Source organism: Capra hircus, chromosome 1 (genome assembly GCF_001704415.2).
Source record: "Capra hircus breed San Clemente chromosome 1, ASM170441v1, whole genome shotgun sequence".
Classification (NCBI taxonomy): domain Eukaryota; kingdom Metazoa; phylum Chordata; class Mammalia; order Artiodactyla; family Bovidae; genus Capra; species Capra hircus.
Window position 1 is genome coordinate 33,906,084 of NC_030808.1, and position 21,422 is coordinate 33,927,505.

Here is a 21,422-nt window from a genome sequence, read left to right on the forward strand (position 1 = left end):
GTAACTAAACACACACTGGTGATAATTATGCTATGATTTTACCTTTATCTTCTTGATTCCCTTGTCTTTGTTTGTTCAACTGGGTTAAACTTATGGACAGGAATGAATCATGATCATCATCCTAAATCCACAATGACAAAGAGGAGCACTACATACGTTCTATAGATAAATCTTCATTCCTTAATATTAATTATTTATAGTCTAAGATAACAGTTTTAATCAATAGTTTCATTCACCTACATATAAAGGCAGATGCTACCCCAACAATGCTTTAGTTTGGGGCAGATTTGGGGTCAAATATAGCTTGAGCATTTGAGATTTAGGAAGATGTTTTCAAATAGGAAAACCAAGCCATTTCCTTATTAGTAACTGAACTAGAGAACATCCATCTCAGATTTAGTTTAAAAATTAAAAGCAATGATATATATATAATTTCAATATATATTGTTATATAGTATATAATAATAAAATGTTTTATTTATATATTTATATTTAGTATAATATAAATTAATATTATATATTTATTATAATATAAATATATATAATATCTCTGGCAATATCTTATATAGTGGGTACTCAATACATATTAATTCATAGCTCAGCATTAAGAACTATTATGTAATATATCCACATGAAAATCTTCTCCTACTTCCTGAGGGTAGGAGGATGATTTTTCATTCCAAAGAGATTATTTCAAGCCAAAATTCTGAACAATGAATCAGTGAATCAAGCTCACATCAAAATTAAATACAAAAGTAGGGAATCAGTGACAGAAACAGAGAGCAAAGGCAATCACATCCACTTCTGGAATGCTTATATCCCTGAAAAGTTCACATGCTAAATCTTATCCCTCAATATAATGGTATTTAGAGATGAGGCCCTCAGAAGGAGAATAAGTCATGAGGGTGGAGTCTTCACGAATTTGATTGATGCCCTTAGAAATGAGAGTGCAGAGATCTGGTTCTGTTCCTTCCACCTCAAATAAGGACACATTGCAAAGAAAGTCTCTATGAATCAGGAAGTAGGCCCTCACCAGACACTGAATGTGTTGGCACCTTGGTCTTGGATTTCCCAGACAACTGTGAGAACTAAATATTTGTTGTTTACCACACCCAGTATATAGTAGCTTCCCTGGTGGCTCAGACGGTAAAGTGTCTGCCTGCAATGTGCGAGACCCGGGTTCAAGTCCTGGGTCGGGAAGATCCCCTGGAGAAGGAAATGGCAATCCACTCCAGCACTCTTGCCTGGAAAATCCCATGGACAGAGGAGCCTGATAGGCCACAGTCCACGGGGTCGCAAAGAGTCAGACACGACTGAGTGACTTCCCTTCACTTCACTTCACACCCAGTATATAGTATTCTGCTGAAGCAGCCCAAACTAAGATAGAAGAGAATGTTCCCTTTGCTTCTAAAAGCATTATTAACCTTGGCCACACAAGTACTGGGAAATTGAGAGCCTGCAGAGACTGGGTGCCAATGATGGCAGCTAACTCACTGGGACTCTCATTAGATCTGGCCCAAGGCATCAAACGACTCAAACTAGTAGTTCATACTACTAGCATGTGGCAAAGGATGGAGGCAAACCTGTGGTGGTTAGTTTCATCACATTCCCTTCTTACAGAGAGGAAGAACCAAGTTCTTGCCTGACAGTTTAGAAAAGCAGCTTGAACCCAAAGACTAAACAGGAAGCAGAAACGGAGACATTAGGCAATGAGAAACATTGAAAAGCTTAGCGGAGAACCAGTTAATCAAGATAAGGAAGCACTTAGGTATAGGATGAACATAAATGGATGCTGAGCATTTGTTACTCTGTGGAGTTCTCTGTTGTGATTGGCATTCAGATTTAAAATCCTGTACACTAAGAATACACTTAGAGAGACAGGAATATCAGCTCACCTCACCTGCCTCTTGAGAAACCTGTACGCAGGACAAGAAGTAATAGAAGCAGACATGGGACAATGAATTGGTTCAAAATTGGGAAAGGAGTACATCAAGGCTGTACATTATATGCAGAGTATATTATGCAGGGTATATTATGTCAAATGCCCGACTGGATAAATCACAAGCTGGAATCAAGATTGCTGAGAAATATCAACAACCTCAGATGTGCAGATGATCCCACTCTAATGGCAGAAAGCAAAGAGGAGCTAAATAGTCTTGATGAATGTAAAAGAGGAGCGTGAAAAAGCTGGTTTAAAACTCAACATTCGAAAAACTATAATCTTGGCATCTGGTCCCATCACTTCATGGCAAATAGATGGGGAAACATCTATGGAAACAGTGACAGATTATTTTTCTTGGGCTCCAAAATCACTGTGGAGAGTGACTGCAGTGATGAAATTCAAAAACACTTGCTCCTTTTAAGAATAGCTACGGCAAATCTAAACATATTAAAAATCTAGGCAGAGACATCACTTTGCCAGCAAAGGTCCATATACCAAAGTTATGGTTTCTCCAGTAGTCATGTACAGATTAGATATGAGTGTTGAACCATAAAGAAGTGTGTGCTGTGTGCTAAGTCACTTCAGTCTTGTTTGACTCTTTGTGACCCTATGGACTATAGCCTGCCAGGCTCCTCTGTCCATGGAATTCTCTAGGCAAGAATACTGGAGTGAATTGCCATTTCCTCCTCCAGGGTATCTTCGCAATCCAGGGATCAAACCTGTCTTTTATGTCTCCAGCATTGGCAGGCAGGTTCTTTATAACTAGCACTACCTGGGAAGCCCAGACCACAAAGAAGACTGAGTGCCAAAGAACTGATCCTTTCAAATTGTTGTGCTGGAGAAGACTTGAGAGTCCCTTGGACTGCAAGGAGTTCAAACCAGTCAATCCTAAAGGAAATCGACCCTGAATACTCATTGGAAGGATCAATGCTGAAGCTGAAGTTCCAATACTTTTGCCACCTGACGCAAAGAGCCGACCCATTGGAAAAGACTCTGATGATCTGAAAGATGGAACACAAGAGGAGAAGGAGGCAGCAGAGGCTGAGATGGTTAGATAGCATCACTGACTCAACGGGTATGAGTTTGAGCAAACTCTGGGAGATAGGAAAGGACAGGAAAGCTTGGCGTGCTGCAGTTCATGGGGTCACGAAGAGTTGGACATGACTGAGCGACTAAACAACACATGAAGAATAAGGAGTAAGAAGCAGAAGTTCCAATACTTTGGCCACTTGGTGGGAAGAGCTGATTCACTGGAAAAGACCCTAATGGTGGGAAGATTGAAGGCAAAAGGAGTAGAGGGTGGCAGAAGATGAGATGGTTAGCATAACTGACTCAATGGACAAGAATTTGAGTAAACTCAGGGAGGTAGTGGAGGACAGAGGAACTTAGCATGCTGCAGTCCATAGTGTTGCAAAGAGTCGGACATGACTCAGTGACTGAACAGCAACAATACAAAGAGGAAAACTGAGGAACACTATGAAAAGGTGAGTTTTCTCATTGCAAGGGAAAAATAAGGAAATAATTAAAATTTATAAAAAATTTAAAAGTGTGTTTCCTTAAACCTCTGGAAAGGAAGTCCTAATTTTTCACAAGGATTCTCAGAAAAGAACCTGGGATTGGAGGTGGTGGTGGCTGACTTTAGAATGTAGTTTCTGGGGATATAATCACTGACTTGATTTGTTTTTTAGCCTCTGATGTTTGCGATTTTGGTGAACTTGGAACAAATAACACTATGAATATGAGTAGTCTGGTCAAAAAAACAAGCTCAAGCATTTAACACCATGGCTTTCACAACTAGTGAATTCCAGAGAGGAGCTGAATGTCCTTTGAAGAAAGATTTCCCTTACTGTTATTTTTCCCCAAAATCTGTTGAATATAAATTTTAGAGTAGCCTCTTAAGTTTGATGCTTTAAAATAAGAGAGAGAGAGAAAGGAAAGAGGAGGAGGAGGAAGGAAAAGAGGGAAGGAAGGAGGGAAATAACAAAAGACAAATGAAGAGGAATAAAAGGGGTTGGAAAAGAGAAATCCATTCCTTTAAAATTCATTTCCTAATTCTTTTCAAACACCATGATTATATTCCATGAATTGCATTTCAGAAAGTAGTTTGGTTTATACATCATAAATGGGATCTGACAAAAAGAGAGAAGGAAAAATTACTGAAAGATACTAGATCTGAATTGTCAGGCATTACATATCACTCTTAGAGAGTACGGAGACATGGGGGATTTAACCAATGTGCTTAAATCTTTGTAAACATAAGGTACCAGAGATTCCACTTCAAATAAACAGATTACTAGCTTAAGAAATGGGAGAAAAGCTCTGAGACCTCTCTCAGGTAGTCACACCAGTTTCTGCAGGAATGCAGGAACTGTTGCGAAACGGTGAACTGAAAACCATATGGACAAAGATTAACTTCCCATGTAAGAGAAAAAAAATACTTCAACATGTTTAAAACGCCCTCTATTTTCAGTGATTCATTTCAGGCATTTTTCTTCTTTCTATAGAAAGGAGGAAATCGCCGGGCTCACCTGCGTCAAAGCCCACACTTGGCACTAAGTCCACGGTTCCGTGAAAGGCTCCGGCCCACGCTGAGGTAGCGGTGGTGACTGTCGTTGGATCTGTCTTTGTGATGTCACACGGGGGCGCGGCAATCCTGGCCGCACGCACGGAGGGCATCAGCAGGGGCCCGTAAGGTGGATCCAGGGCGGAGCCCGCAGGAGGGTGGTGGTGGTGGTGGTGGTGGTGGTGGTGGTGGCGGTGGTGCACGTGCGGGGGGTGGTGCCGCATGTACACGTCATGCACGTGCCCGTAGGACGGGCTCACCTGAGATGCCAGCGGGTAGTGCCAGGACTCCGACACTGGAGGTGGAGGGGCGGAGCCAGTCTGATGCAGCCCATGTCCTGGCCAGGGGCTGGGGTCGGCGGCCGTAAAGTTGCCCGGGGGTGCAGTGACCTGGAAGTCAGGATGAACGCCCCCCAGACAGGGTGCGGGTGGGGGCTGGTAAGAGCTGGTCCAAAAGGAAGTCGGGAAACTAGTCCGCTGGCTTGAGAGAGCTGAGCTGTCTGAGAAGACAGAAAAATAACATTATTTACATAAGATTCAGTTCTGGGATAGACTTGCCTCTACTTGTCCAGTATTTTCAAGCAAGCTAATGAGTATGCTCTCTTGTTCTCCCCACACAGAGGTGAATGATACCAGACACTGGTTTCACGCCAAGCCAATGTGCAGGGGCCCAGATGGTGAATGAGTTCCCAGCGTTGGGGCTTAGTTTAGGGGGTCACTGTCTAGGCTGAGGTGGACAAGTCTAGGACTGGAAAACTTCGCTTTCTCCTGTGTGTCTTAACGCCCTTAGGTCTGAGCAGAGGTCACGGGTACATACGTCACAGGTTAAAAAAAAAAAAGGTTATGCCATAGACATGATTCAGGTAGATTGCAAATGATGTTTACCAACTTCTTTTAAAGGCATATACAATTTTCACTCAAACTAAGCATTTTAATGCCCAAACAAAGGGAAGTAAGATCATACTTAAGGATACTTGCCAGCACTCACTTTACATCAAGAAGGATGTATTCCCAGTTTAGTTTTTTTGTAGAGGTCTGGGATTTTCTGGACTGAAAATAATAACAGTTTACATTTAATATCAGTGACCCAGTAGTACCAGATACAAGGCCAGGAGCTTTTCATGGATTGATCTCATTGGGTCCACACTCCAAACTTATGAGTTAGTTACTGTTATTATCCGCATTTTAGGGATGTAGAAGCTGAGGCAAGTAATGGCTGTCACTCATCACAACTGTGCCACAAGTCAGCACACTTGTAACTATAACCTGAACACCTAGAATTTGGTGAAAATTCTGTGGAAATCAGAGTGGAGGAGATTCAGGTGGGTTATGGGTTGGAGGAGATATTGAGAAGGGGGGGAATGATATCAAAGAATAGCACTTGGAGATAAATAAGCAAGAGAGAGAACAACTCCCAGCTTTGCTTCAATTTCTCCACTCAATATTCATGACATATTTATAGATGTCCTACTATGTGTGAAACATGGGGTGACTAGGGATGATTGGACAGATGCCATCCTCAGTCACATCTGGCAGAGAAGAGAGAAGTAAATAGACACGAGCAATGTAACTTAGATTGTGCTCTCAGGAGGGGAAATACACAGACAGGGCATTGAAACTGGCTTAGAAAGTAACAGCAAGATCAAAAGGGTCAGGAGGGCTAGCCATATGAAGAGCTAGGGAAGAGTGTTTTAGGCTAATGAAAAAGTGTGTGGAGAAAGGCCAGGAGAACACATACTGGCACAAAGCAGCATCTGAGGAATCAAAAAAGGACTCAGTGGGGAGATGCTGGCAAACATACTACGGTCCAAGAAGGACCCACATGGGTATGGCCTTACAGTTCAGTTCATTTCAGTCCAGTCACTCAGTCGTGTCTGACTCTTTGTGACCCCATGGACTGCAGCATGCCAGGCCTCCCTGTCCATCACCAACTCCCAGAGTTTACTCAAATTCATGTCCATTGAGTTGGTGATGCCATCCAGCCATCTTATTCTCTGTCTTCCTCTTCTTCTGCTGCCTTCAATCTTTCCCAGCATCAGGGTCTTTTCAAATGAGTCAGTTCTTTGCATCAGATGCCCAAAGTATTAGAGCCTCAGCTTCAGCATCAGTCCTTCCAATGAACATTCAGGACTGATTTCCTTTGGGATGGACTCGTTGGATCTCCTTGCAGTCCAAGTGACTCTCAAGAGTCTTCTCAAACAGCACAGTTCAAAAGCATCAGTTCTTCAGCACTCAGCTTCCTTTATAGTCCAACTCTCAAATCCATACATGACTCCTGGAAAAATCATAGCTTTGACTAGACGGACCTTTGTTGGCAAAGTAATGTGCCTGCTTTTTAATATGCTATCTAGGTTGGCTTTTCATAGCCTTACAAGCCATGCACTAAATGTGGGTACTACCCTGAGGAGGTGAGCTTAAAAGGAGTTTTGTTTTTACTTTTTAAATTAATTTTTATGGAGTATAATTCCTAGGAAGGGTTATGGTCAGATCTGTGTTTAGAGAGATAGCTACTCCAGCCATGGCCTGTTGCCTCCGGCACAGGTATCTGAGCAAGCCCTGGCCTGGGAGTCTGGAAAGCCCAGGTCTAGAGCTGGTATCTAGCAATCATCCTCTCTTATTGTAGGACCCCAAGTGATCTGTCGGCTTATCTGTGGCTTAGTATCTTCCAATCAAATATAAGGCATTTGAGCTCATTTAATTCTACATATCTTCTGGCCGCATGCTTCTAACCATTCTGTGAAATGTCCTATGGATTATTTCTATCTATAAAGATAAGGTGGTTAGTACATTAGTTATGCATGTACGGTACAACAGTATTTTTATACTGGGTTCCACATAAAAGAACCTTGTTAGATATCGCCATGAAATGAATGTTATCCCAAGAAGTATTATGAAATAAAAGTTTATATGAAAAAAGTTCATGTGAAATAAAAGTTTATGAAGTAAGAACGTGGACATGTCATGTTCTTCATAAACTTCCAGGACAGTTGTTTTTTTTTGTTTGTTTTGTTTTTTACCTCAGGGAAATCTTAAGTAACTTGACTCAACCCCCATATATGTACTTTGATGAACATAGTTAGGATATCACTGGGTTGTTTCAAATATTTTCTTTCTTTACCTTCACTAAAGGCTAAGTCACTACACTGTAAGCTCTTCCTCTCTCTCCCTGTCAGCCTCATGGCAGAGCTATCATCCACCCCATCCACAGATAGCCAACTTTTCACTGTCTCAATTCAAGTCTCCCCTTAGCCCCTGCCCAGAATCTCCTTGGATCTCAAACCCTTGAGGAAACGTAAATGATGATCTTATAGAGGCAAAGGATGAAAAGCAAACTATTCTTCAAACCTTCCAGCAGACCTAGCAAAGTTTTACTCAAATGACTTAGTTTTATCACAATCACAATCTATTAGAAAATAGCACTTAAAGTCAAGCCTACTGGCATTGGGCAAATGTGATCTATTTAAGCATTGTCCTCCTCTGACATATGAAACCTGGCTGCTAATGACAAGAAAGAAAATTGTATAAGGTGTAGGAAGAAAATTCATTTGCCTTAGATGATGGCAGTGCTAAGTTGCTTCAGTCATTTCCAACTGTTTGCGTCCCCATGGACTGTAGCCTGCCAGGCTCCTCTATCCATGGGATTCTCCAGGCAAGAACACCCAGAGTGGGTTGCCATGCCCTTCTCCAGGGGATCTTCCTGACCCAGGGATTGAACCCATGTCGCTTGTGTCTCTTGCATTGGCAGGCAGGTTCTCTACTACTAGTGCCACCCAGGAAGCCTATAAATAATGGACATTTGTAGAATATTTCTATCATACTCACAGTGAAAGCTGTCAACATTTAAAGTTTAAAACTCATAAAAGATTTTATAGAGGCTTTTTACATTACGTAGTGTAGCTTTGCCACCACCAACGGGCTCCTTTGCTCTCAGAGATCCAATCTTTGGTTCCAAACCCTTCATTCTGCTCATAAGTTTTATCTCTTGTGGGACCAGAATCCCATTATAACAGCTGAACTCAACCCACAGGTGTGTGCCAGAGATAGAGTTCTCCTTATTAATATCTCCCGTTAAAATGCCAAAAATACAGAGAGTATATGTCATTTTCCTGGATGCTTTCCTTTTGTTTCTTTCATTCATGTCCATGGACCTAATTTTATTGTACAGATGTTTACACATTTTGGATATGCATGAAGAAACATAAATAATGAAAAAATTCCTTACAAAAATATTATCCTATTTATTACATATTGTATTGTGATTAGTGAACATGTTATCATGGAAAGTAGAAGTCTGTTCTAAAAAACACACCCCATAAAGGCTGAACAAAGCTTTAAAATGTGCCAGGGAAAAATCAAATTAGAAGCAACTTAGTATTTTCCCAGTCAGTGTGTCTCCTGAGATTAACATAAAGTTTGCAGAGATCAATGCAGTGTTTTGAAAAAATAATGTTGCTTTCTACAAATAAATGAAAAGATATTGAATAGAAAATATGTTTATGCGCAAGTCTACATTTCAAAATCACTATCTGGTATCTTGATTGTTAAAAAAGAAATTCTTGATACAAAGAAACAGATGATATTCTTTGTTTCATGCCTGGGAATCAGTATGCTTATTTCATATGTATGTAAATTTTTTTCATTACATGACTCTTTGCTTACAAGTATTTAATCACAGCCACATTTTTTGGATGAAAAAGCTTATGAAAAACTGCACACAGTATTTCCATGCAATATTACTTTTCAGCAATTCAGAACTATGTGATATTAACACTCTATGGTGACTTTGGGCTCAATGACACAACATTTGGATAACGTTCACACTGAGTCTAACACGTACAAAATGTCTAGATATACTTTGGTTCCGTTTGCATTTGGGATTACAAAATATTACACACAAACATACATACCCTATTTCTAACAACAAAAAGGAAAAAAATAAATTGTCTAATACAACCAATCCAGTGCATACCCAGTAATCTCACTGCTGTGATTTTTAACAGAAATATGTCTTAGAGACATAAAAGAGCTTAACATGGTACATCAAGAGGTTCTTTTCAATTTCACAGTAGCTGGGATATGTTTTACATTAACATTCAGTTTTTCTGAAAAAAAATCTAAAGAAACATTTTATGCAAGAGAAAATTAAACATATAATTTTAAAAATATTTTATTAATTTTGAAAAAAAAGAAAGTAAATGTATTAGCCCCTCAGTCATGTCCGACTCTTTGTGACCCCATGGACTGGGGACTGCCAGAATCCTCTCTCCATAGAATTCTCCATGCAAGATTACTGGAGTGAGTAGCCATTCCCTTCTCCAGGGGATCTACACAACCGAGGGATCGAACCCAGGGCTCTTGCATTATAGACAGATTCTTTATTGTCTGAGCCACCAAAAATGAAGACTATAGTAAAATGAAAAATGGGTTTCTAAGAACTTAAAAGTTCAGGAAGCAACAGTTAGAACTGGACATGGAACAACAGACTGATTCCAAATAGGAAAAGGAGTATGTCAAGCCTGTATATTGTCACCCTGCTTATTTAACTTCTATGCAGAGTACATCATGAGAAATGCTGGGCTGGAGGAAGCACAAGCTGGAATCAAGATTGCTGGGAGAAATATCAATAACCTCAGATATGCAGATGACACCACCCTTATGGCAGAAAGTGAAGAGGAGCTAAAAAGCCTCTTGATGAAAGTGAAAGAGGAGAGTGAAAAAGTTGGCTTAAAGCTCAACATTCAGAAAACAAAGATCATGGCATCCAGTCCCATCACTTCATAGGAAATAGATGGGGAAAAAGTGGAAACAGTGGAAACAGTGTCAGACTTTATTTTGGGGGGCTCCAAAATCACTGCAGATGGTGATTGCAGCCATGAAATTAAAAGAGGCTTACTCCTTGGAAGAAAAGTTATGAACAACCTAGATAGCATATTAGAAAGCAGAGACATTACTTTGCCAACAAAGGTCCATCTAGTCAAGGCTATGGTTTTTTCCAGTAGTTATGTATGGATGTGAGAGTTGGACTGTGAAGAAAGCTGAGTGCCAAAGAACTGATGCTTTGAACTGTGGTGTTGGAGAAGACTCTTGAGAATCCCTTGGACTGCAAGGAGATCCAAGCAGTCCATTCTAAAGAAGATCAGTCCTGAGTGTTCTTTGGAAGGACTGATGCTGAACCTGAAACTCCAGTACTTTGGCCACCTCATGCGAAGAGTTGACTGAATGGAAAAGACTCTGATGCTGGGAGGGATTGGGGGCAGGAGGAGAAGGGGACGACCGAGGATGAGATGGCTGGATGGCATCACCGACCCGATGGACATGAGTTTGAGTAAACGTGGGTAGTTGGTGATGGACAGGGAGGCCTGGCGTGCTGCAGTTCATGGGGTGGCAAAGAACTGGACATGACTGAGCGACTGAACTGAACTTAAGATCTTAAAAATTTCCAGAAAACATAGAATTAATACTGACTGAAAACATCCATGCTAAAAGTTAATATTTATCTTTTTAATTAACCTTAGTGAAAAGCAATGTTCCTCCATTCTCAGTCTACAATTTTCTTCCTCTTATTCTACTTTCTATAAAAATAAATTTTGGGGTCAGAGGTGAACTGATATGTGTTCCAGTGTTACCTGTCACTCAGTAATTTATCGTTACCATTATGTACAAAGATTGCGCTCCACTTATTTTGTTCTAGAGTTGCTCAAAATAGTCCTTGTGACTCTAAAATGAGAATTTCAGAGGGCGCTATCAGATGCCCATAATCCTTAAAGGCAGGTAACTGAGATAAACCAGGCCTCAAATCTTCTCCAAAGTGTTTATTTTAAACTTCCCCACAGTGATCACTTCCAATGGCCTCCTGGAGAGGCCGCTCAACTCTCTTCTTCCCTGGGTTAGCTGACCCAAGAGACAGGCCCTCCTTCCCCTTCTTCCTTTTTGCTGTCTAAGTTTAATGCTAATTTTGAGAGCTCTTATGAGAATGTTGCTCCAAGAAGACACTGTGTAGATCAATTATGCAGAATATATTTACTTTGCAACCATAAAAAGAAAAAAAAAATATCAAGTTTACCATTCAGCATAGGTTTTAAGTTAGTGATCTATTTGGCTATGTCTTGACTTAACTACTCCCTTTTCCTACACACACAAACACACACATACACACTTTCTGTAATAAAACTTAAGCACTGAAATCAGTGAATAGATACATTCGAAGCTGATGTTTCTATTTGGATGGGATGAGACAATCAGATTCATTAGGTTTTCTTAGCTGAGAAGCCCTATATAATCCATTAGAAGATATACTGGGAGAAGAGGTAGTTCATGTGATGTTGTGCCTAATAAAGGACGAATATTTCCTGTCAGTTTTTTGACAGGAAAAGTCACAAAACATCTAAAGAGGACTTTCCTAAGTCCATCAAGATACAAGCTCAAAGTATGACCACAATTCCATCATTAGCTGACACTCTATCATTTGCCTGAAGATTTACTGTGGAAATATATTCAGCAGTCAAACATAATTCAATTTTAAATTCCTTTGAAGCACTGCAGCACTTGTGCAGCACTGTAAAAAAAACCTCATGCCATAAATTAAACCCTTTAATTTAATACAGCTGGTCAACAGTTCCTCATAAAGTATTACTGCCATGGCCATCAAAATTGTCAATAGCCTTCAGTATCTAGTATGCTCAAGACACTGTGCTTTTTGTCAGGAATACAAACTTCCAGAAAACAATGTTTCTGAATAAAGATACAAGGTTGGTATTCTGTGTGCCAAATGAGTGAAAACTTACTTAAGAGAGAAAAGTCATTTGACCTTCAGTTAATGCCTTGCATCAAGCGCTATGCTAAATTATTCATATATATCATCAAAAAATCTTTACAACAACAATAGGAGATGAGTAATAATAAACACATATTATAGTTGAAGCTACTCTCAGAGATACTTTGAGCATCGAGGATAACATTGCCACCAGGCAATAATAAGGTCCACTTTTGAACCCCAAAACAAACATAATCCAACCAAAGACAGCGTTATGCAAATTGGTGCTGCTTTGGCAGTTAATATTTGAAGCAACTCTCTTCACCAGACATGGGAATCCCTATTACATTTTTCTATAACATTGTTACCAAATCCTTAATTTTATGTTGTGGATTTCCTATGAATCTTATTCAACTTATGTACACTTAACTAAAAACACCAATTCACAACTATGGCAAAGTTTTATTTATAATTGGATAGTAAACAATACATTTGAAATCACAATTTCATGGAGAAAAGACTTCAACAATCCCTTAATTCAAGTCCCTTATTTTATAAATAACACTGTACCCAAATATTTATACAACTTATTACTATAAATTCTCTATTAAGGACTTTTTTGTTTTCTTATCCTGGGTACATAGTATGAATTTGGTTCATTTAACTTAATCACTTGATCATTCAATTTATATTTCATATTTTTCATATAGAAATGCATTATCTTGCATATTGGAGAAATGATGTGAGATAACTAAAGAGGACACATATAGTCTTAGCTGAAGAGGGATAAATGAAGATTGAAGAGCATCCTCTGATACTCTGATAAACTAATTTACAAAGCTCTAAAAATTCTGGTCTCTACCTATACCTTTTCCTTTCACTCCACTTACACCAGCATTTTGGTTTCCCATTGAACATTCAAGTTCAGTCCTTCCTCAGGTCCTTTGCACTGGCTGTTCCATCTGTCCAGAAGGCGATGGCACCCCACTCCAGTACTCTTGCCTGGAAAATCCCATGGACGGAGGAGCCTGGTAGGCTGTAGTCCATGGGGTCGCTAAGAGTTGGACACGACTGAGTGACTTCACTTTTACTTTTCACTTTTATGCATTGGAGAAGGACATGGCAACCCACTCCAGTGTTCTTGCCTGGAGAATCCCGGGGATGGGGGAGCCTGGTGGGCTGCCGTCTATGGGGTCGCACAGAGTCAGACACGACTGAAGCAACACGGCAGCAGTAACCTTCCTCTAGATATTTGTGTGATGAGAAGCACTGTTATATCCTTTGGGTATGTACTGAAATAAAAATCTTAGACCATCTATTGTCACCCTAAATAAAACATGGTAAAACAATACCTTGCTTCTCAATATATTGATACATTTACTATCTGTCTCTTTTACTAGAAAGCTTCATGAGTGTACAAGCTTAGACTGTCCTGTCCACTGATATATTCCCACTGCCTAGAACATAGCAGGACCTTAATAAATATCTGCTGCATAAGTCAATGTCAATGAATGAAACAGGAGGCAGATTTGTAGGCCAAATTCAAGATAATGTGAAGAAACTTCTAATGATACTAAAACACTCCCATTATCCACCCTTTCAATGCTAAAATTTGACATCTTTCTAAAGGTCCTCTCCATTAAGTCATGCAGATTATGGGGAAACAATGAATTGTAGAGTTGTTACATTTACACAACACTTCACTTAAAACTATTCTGGTTACGATACTTTAGACGATCACTCTTACATCTATTTGTAATTTGGAACTTGCATTCCTATATTCCAAGTTCAGTGGTCACTGGGCTGCATATGCCAGTATGCTAAAAGAATTAAGCACTGCATTTTCCCCTGGAGAAGGGAATGGCATCCCACTCCAGGATTCCTGCCTGGAGAATTCCATGGACAGAGGAAACTGGCAGACTACAGCCCACGGGGTTGCATAGGGTCGGACACAACTGAGTGACTGACAGTTTCAATCACTATCCCAGGACTGGCTGTCATGATAGAATTTATTATTGATATATCAAACACTTTATTAAAGTCAGCTAGGTCGCTGAACTTTTCCTAATTTCACCCTCCACGGTTTTAAAAGTATTCACAATATGCTATCTAACAGGACATCATTGGTTCTATTAGCATCTTAGAGTTGGAAGGACTACGTTTCTTTGGTTAAGTCCATAATTTCTAATCAGGTAAGCAGTATGCTTCCCAATTCACCTATGTCGAGGTCTAGGTCACTTGAGTATGGATTCCACCTTCCTCTTTACAGTCTCTGTGTATATTAACATTTTCGTATTTACTAGAAGGAGGGAGAAAAGAAGGGAGGGATGGTGACAGGATAGAATGAGGGGAAAAGGAGGAAAGGGAAGGAAAAGCAGGCAGACAGGCAGGCAAGTACAAACCTTTCTACTGATGCTGAGAAGGCAGCAGCCACTCATCACCTCTCACCCGCCCCTAACACAGGTGTCCAGCCTTTCCTCATCACAGGATCGCCTGGGACACTGGTTACAGTAACTCCCAGAGCCTCCTTCTGGACCCTCTGTCTGATTCAAAGGTTTGAGTGAGGAGGCGGCAATCTGTGATTTTCACAGCACTAGACCTATAACTATCAAACCTGAGCCTGCACATGAATCCCTGGGAGGGCTGGTTAAAACATAGGTTACTCTACCTCTGAGTTTCCGATTCAGTGGGTCTGGGGCTTAGCCCAAGAATTTGCATATCTAACAAGTTCCCTTGCAATGCTCATGTTCCCAGTCCTGGAAACCACACTTTGAGAACAATTTCACTAGATTCTTCTTGGAACCAGGTGAGTTCAGAAGAAAAGTTCATAATGCATTTCTCTAAACCGATCATTGGAATGACAGATTGTTTTTTCTTTGATGTTGTATTTATTTCAATTAAGTTGTCACCTGATCATTTTCTGTGAGTCAGAAATAAGATTTGAACACACTTCTGTGACCTCTATGGAGAGGAAAATAAAGGAGAAGAAGCCCGATCTATTGCTTTGCTTTACTGAGGTTAAAAAAAAAAAAAAAAAGCAGAAATCAGGCAGATACAGTCACTGATACCTGTTTTGTACACTACAAAGTGTTAACATCACAACAGAGTGGGACAGAGTAAGCCATCAAGCAAACAAACACAGAAGGCTTTCAAAGTCTGTATTCCTGGGACAGACTCAGATCTCTGCTATGTTACCACATAGCACCTAGTGGAATGAGCAAGAGCTAATTTTTAAATGCTGATCCAGGCACGCCCATTATTTAGAGATCCAAATTGGGCCATCGGGGCTTAAGGAATGGTGCTTCGCAGCTCAGTCCTGCCACTATAAACTCAGGCCGGTTGCATCACTACTTTCCATGAGGAATTTAAGGGGTGTGACTGCATCCTTTCCAACCCTGCATTCCACATGTGACAAAACTGATCCAGCTGTTTGTCTGAAAGAAATTCCTTGCTGTCCTTAAAAATTAAAAAGCGAGTGGATATCCGTCCTCCAGGGGCAGGTCTCCAGCTGGAACCTGGTACAGACGGTTGCGAAACACAGCCAGTGGCCTGGAGAGCATCTGCTCTGGAATTCTTACCTCGCCATAAGGGGGTTAGCCCCATCTTGCTTTTTGAAATGGCAGATTCTTGATGAAGGGTGCTGGCTTGGCCCAAAGCTCTTGAGAAGTGTTCATCCACTACTGACCCAATGTCTCCCTGGAAATAAGTGAAAAGGACACAGCGAGAGTTAAGGTACTCCATCTCGGCAGGCTGGTCTTTCTCCTCCTCCTCCTCATCCTCCTCCTCCTCCTCCTCCTCCTCTTGTTTGCTGGGAAGGGTGACTTCCAGAGAGTCCTGCATCTTGCTGTATACCGCTAACTTCTTCTGGGATGGAATAAACAAAACACAGTATCAAAGACAGTTTGTTAAAAAAAAAAAAAGCATTAACTAGTTAACTGTTCACTTAAAAAAAAAAAAAAGACTCTAAATATTAACATATGTTCGCAAACTGATTCTTCTTCATTTGCTTTACTCCTTCTCCCCGACCCCCTTCCCCAAAGCGGCTTTCTGCTTCCCACCCTGAAAAAAGACTGTTATTTCAGATTTGGTGGGGGAAAAAATGTCCTTTATCCCATGGCATATTCTCAGACTGTGAAAGGCAGTTGTGTTTTTCTTTTCTTAACCTAGGTAAGCCAAAAGGAGTTTTTAAAAAAGAAAGTGACAGATCCCTTCCACTTTTGTTCTCATTTTCTATTTTAAAGATTTAATGTACAGCAACATTATAGTTCAGCATGGGGAGGAATAGAGAAGGAGGCCTCACTGCCTGGGGGAGGGGTAGAGAAGAAAAGAGCTTTTCATAAATGAAATACACTAAAATAAAAACAGGAATGTAGCATCTTATAAAAGGATTTGGCAGATGTGCTGAACTCATTTCTCAAAAATCAAACTAAAATGACAAAATAAGCCTGTGTGAAGATCCATTTTGCATGGAACATATTTTTTAGATGTTCCACTTACCACCATTATCATAAAAGGAGGGAAAAAAGGCATTATGATGACTTACTGAAAATAATACAAGCACTAGCAATGGCTACTATGGATTTCAAATCAAAGTGAAAAACACTTGATAATTTAAAAATATTTTCAAAATACATAATCATAGCTATATAAGTAGTTTATATTATGACTGACACATATTTATTACCCCATTCAATCTTTACAATCCTATAACAAACATTATTATTACTCTTCATATTTTAAAGATGAAGAAACTGAGGCACAGAGAAGTGACGTAACTTGCAAAAGGTCACAGGCTGTACAAGTGGTGGGCCCAGAATGAATATGAAAAATATACAGATAGATGTACACATGTGTGTGCATGTGTGTCAGAGGAGGGCAGAGAAGGATATGTAGTGTGGAAAAAAATCACCAAAATGTTATGCTTTGTATTCTTTTTCTGGCTGATAGGCTTGTAGTCATTATTTTCTTATTCCTGCTTTCCAGTATTTCCAAATATTTTCCATCGAGCACATATCACTTTTATAATCAACAATTTTACTATAAATTATATATAAAAAGATAATGTTAAAAATGTTAAAATTCATTATTTTAGCAACAAAAGCAGCATCCTATCATCTGTATACCTACAAAACCTGACCATTTGTTATACCATTGTTCTTATTTCAGAGAAAAATTCATACTGGAAAGTGAATGTGAGTAGATAAGAAGTGAATCATTCCAGAAAATCAGTAAGCATAGATTGTTAAATGTTATCAAAACACTTAAGCCAGATTCTTAATGTTTCTAATGGTAACTACTAGCTTCAAATCCATAGCCACAAACTATAAACGCATCATTCAAAAAACTTAACCCTTTTCCCCAGCAATGAATAAGTTGTTCTCATGTGAGGTAGGCTCTGAAATGTTCAGGCACATTACAAGCAGTTGGTTATTATTTAGGGCTATTATATATACGTGTGTGTGTGTGTGTGTGTGTGTGTGTGTGTGTACCTACATATGCATACATACATACATATATATTCCTTTTTATTTAAAATTTCTTTCAGTAAGGTTATCGATTCATGATGAATAGAAAATTCATTCCCTGTGAGTGAACATGCCTTGCTGATGAATAAGTAATTGGTAATGACTGAGTGGTTACAAAATTCTTACAATGTGTTTTGCACAGATTTGAACATGTTTATGTTTAACTTCAATAATAAAAACACCAGAGTAACATAGGTTATATATACAATGAGAGTATTGAACTAACTGACCTCTAAAGTTACTCCTGACTATAAATTCCATTATGAAGTTAAACGAATAGTATAATTTCTTGATGGCACTGTTTCTCTATTCACATGTGCATTTACCGGTTATAAGGTTTTAAGCAAATGCACACACTCTGCCAAATTCTCAGGCATGTTAGAAAGAAGCACTGTTTTTATATGGGGAAAAAAATTAAAACTACTATAGAGTGGCTTCACTGCCACAAGTGTTCAGTATTATCTATTAAATCGATTTCTTCTTCTCCAGTAACATGCAGCACAGAATCAGTTTGTGAGAGTCAGGCTTTGCATCTACTTGTTTCATTTGTTTAACATTTATTCTTTAAATGAAAGAGCCCTGGCTGTGATAATTATTCAAAGAAAGGCAATTGTTTATTTTATCCCAATTAGCAATTGATACTTAAATAAAATAAGTTATATGTGAAAGACTTGAGAACTGCAAATCAAATACAAACTTCGCTTCCATCTGTATGCAAATATAGCATAGTATTATGATCAATAATGATGATAATAAAATATCTTAATTTTTACATTGCTGGCAGTTGAATTTAAACTATACATTTTCAGTCTATTAAAGATTACACAATTTTCCAACTGCTATAGAATTTCATGTTATTCTTTTTGGCTCAATTGTTAAGTGATTGGATACAAATAAACTAATCTAAAATTTGCACAGTTTTCACTGCGAAATGGGAAAAGATATGCAAAATCTTCCATTGTATCAAATTACCTTTTATCTGTCAATTCTCTGTCAATGGATGCATTGATTCTCTATAATCTTTATATTTCCTATATATAATATACATCTATATATATACATATGGTTTTATATAAATATATATTGAAATATTCCTTTCAAATACACACGATACTATGTGAATATCTATATTATGTGCCTTTATTTAAATACACTTGGGGGAGGATTATAAAATAATTTTTTTTTCTCTTTCCTAGCTTTTTGGGGCAGATCTTCTACTAATTAAATGAATTTGCTGGAGACTATCCAACAAATAAAATAGAAAAGGAGCCTATGGTATATCGACCAATGGACAAGACATAAAGCATATTTACTGTCACTTCTTTCACTTTTTTTTGAGATAAAGTTGCATCAATTTTCACAAATTTTTTAGTGGACCAATTAAATATTTACATTTACAACACAAGCACATTTATGACCTCACCATCAACATCACTGGTTTAAACAAGAATTCTAAAGTATCTGATTAGCCAGATAGCTTCCTAAAAGGCCCACACTGAACTTACACACATTTCTTGAACATTAAGTGTGAGTATGAGGAAAATGGGAACACAAAATTAAAACAGCAATTGATTCACATGCTGACATTCACACTTTTCTAATCTTCCTCCCCATTGATTCTTAAGCCCTGACTACTTTCTGTTATCTGTTCTTCTGTGACTGTAAATTAGTCCTTTGCCTTCCCCCCTCCAAAAAAAAACTAAGTATGTTACTTCTGTACGCTGTTGCCATATTTTATATTTACTTGGTGTGTGCTCCTTGGAATGAAACTTCCCTAGCATGATCTTTGTTCTTGAAAAGAATATACAAAATTCAAAATGTTAAAAATAAATCTCAAATCATCAGAACCTAGATAGATTTCCTGAATCAAGGCTGAAAGGCAATGTGGTTCATATTTTTCTTAAAATGCACTATCACTCCCTAAAAATAGCCCAGTCTGTCAGAAATATTCATGCTTTTCTTACTAGACACTTAAGAATTGTCAACAAAAATAAGTCATCAGAAGGAATGTCAAAGACTGCAAGTTGGCTTATTGAATGTACCCCTCACTGCAGAATAATAGCAAGTTTTCTTCAGGTAAAATAACCCTCAGTTCGATGAAACAATGACTGAGCTAACAGCCACAAAGTTAAAATCCACTCTGAGAGGCTTGAAAGCAGCAGGGTGAAGGAAGTCTGGCTAGGCAGCGCAAACCATGCTAAACCACCTCACAGACTGCCATCAGGCACAGCAGAAACAAACTCGCACAGCAACGTGCCGGGGAAAGGATTTGTCTGACAAGAGAAAGACTTCCATGTCACGAGCCAAATACCACTAACTCCCCGAGGCTTAAGCCTACAAAATGCCAAATGATTACTGTGCATATGTGGAAACTTTTTCCTAAGGAAACAAAAAATATTTTAATGAATCACTGAATATTTGGAAATAGCTTTAAAAAAATTCTACTGACTATCTTTTCTAAGGCAATGGTTCTTTCATCCTGACAGATATGGTTAGGGCCTATAAGAAAGGACCACTAGCCTCTAGTCAATGTTTCAAAACTATAAATCCCATAAAGCAGTGCATTGATCTTTGATCATATTTTTCTGAATTTACTTGAGTAACAGATTTTAAAATCTATCTCAGAGAGACTTGAAGTTTTGGCCCTTAGTCTATTTGGAGGAGGGGGAATAGGTGGAGGGAGGTCAGGGTGAGGATCAGGATAAGGAAGACAGTTCACAGAACTTTGATGTATTTTGTTTCACTAACTCTCACCGGTGCAGAAATATTCAGTCTAAACAATTATTCTCAATTTATACACACAAAAGCTGATTTATTTGGCCAGCATCTAACTAGTAAATGGCAGGCATGGGATTAGAACTTATTTCTATCTGACTAGAAAGCATCTGCTAAGAAAACAGATTAAAGAAAATGAGCCTCTATATAATATTTAATTGAATAAGCAAACAGAAGCCCACAGGTAGCACGGTATCATATGCTAAGAAAAGTCGAAAGTTATTTATAACATTTAAAATTAGGAATGCAAACATATCAAAATATGGTTATTATATAAAACATTGTTTTTCAAAATATATGTATACCTAGAGGAACCTGCCCTTCTATATCTAGAAATGTGTTGTCCCCTTAGCAAGTCAGAAACAAAATAAAGTTTTTCTGAAAATACTATTTTGGAAATATGAGCAGAGTCAATTTACAAGATACATTCATACCTCAAGATTTGTTTGTTAGCTTTGTGTGTTTGTTTTTATTTTTCTTAACAGTAGAAGAAGCAAACCAAAAATAACACTAACTCTTTATGAGCACACTTGCTGCTCACTGATTCTGGTCATCATCAAAAAATCAAACCCACCCCTTAAAGGATGAACATTTTCCAGTTTTGAAGATGTTCCAAAAAATGTGCCACAGACTGAGAGAGAATTTCAAAATTTGCATTCCCAAAATGTTTTAAGCAATGATCACATCATGAGGGTATGTGTTCTCTCTCAAACAGACTTCTTTGAATGAAACAACATTTCTGACGTATAAATTTCTGGTATGTTTGTATAATCCTATTACTAGATTTAGGGTATGATTTCACTTTTAAAAATTTATCTATTATTCATGGAATTGTCAGTTAACTCCTACTTTGAGTCAGTCATTG

General features: G+C 38.7%; 1 protein-coding gene across 4 annotated transcripts in view; it reads right to left on the reverse strand.

The window, feature by feature from the left end:
- Window positions 1–21,422, reverse strand: part of VGLL3 (vestigial like family member 3) — a 52,493-nt gene that overhangs the window by 23,935 nt on the left and 7,136 nt on the right. For 2 of the 4 annotated variants that reach the window (XM_018054393.1, XM_018054497.1), the window contains exons 2-3: window positions 15,836–16,121; window positions 4,471–5,004 (exon numbers count right to left, since the gene is read on the reverse strand). In XM_018054393.1, the coding sequence (XP_017909882.1) occupies window positions 4,471–5,004; window positions 15,836–16,121 (820 nt within the window). The remainder of the gene's footprint in view (window positions 1–4,470; window positions 5,005–15,835; window positions 16,122–21,422) is intronic. The other 2 variants (XM_018054438.1, XM_018054543.1) reach the window with 2 other exon arrangements.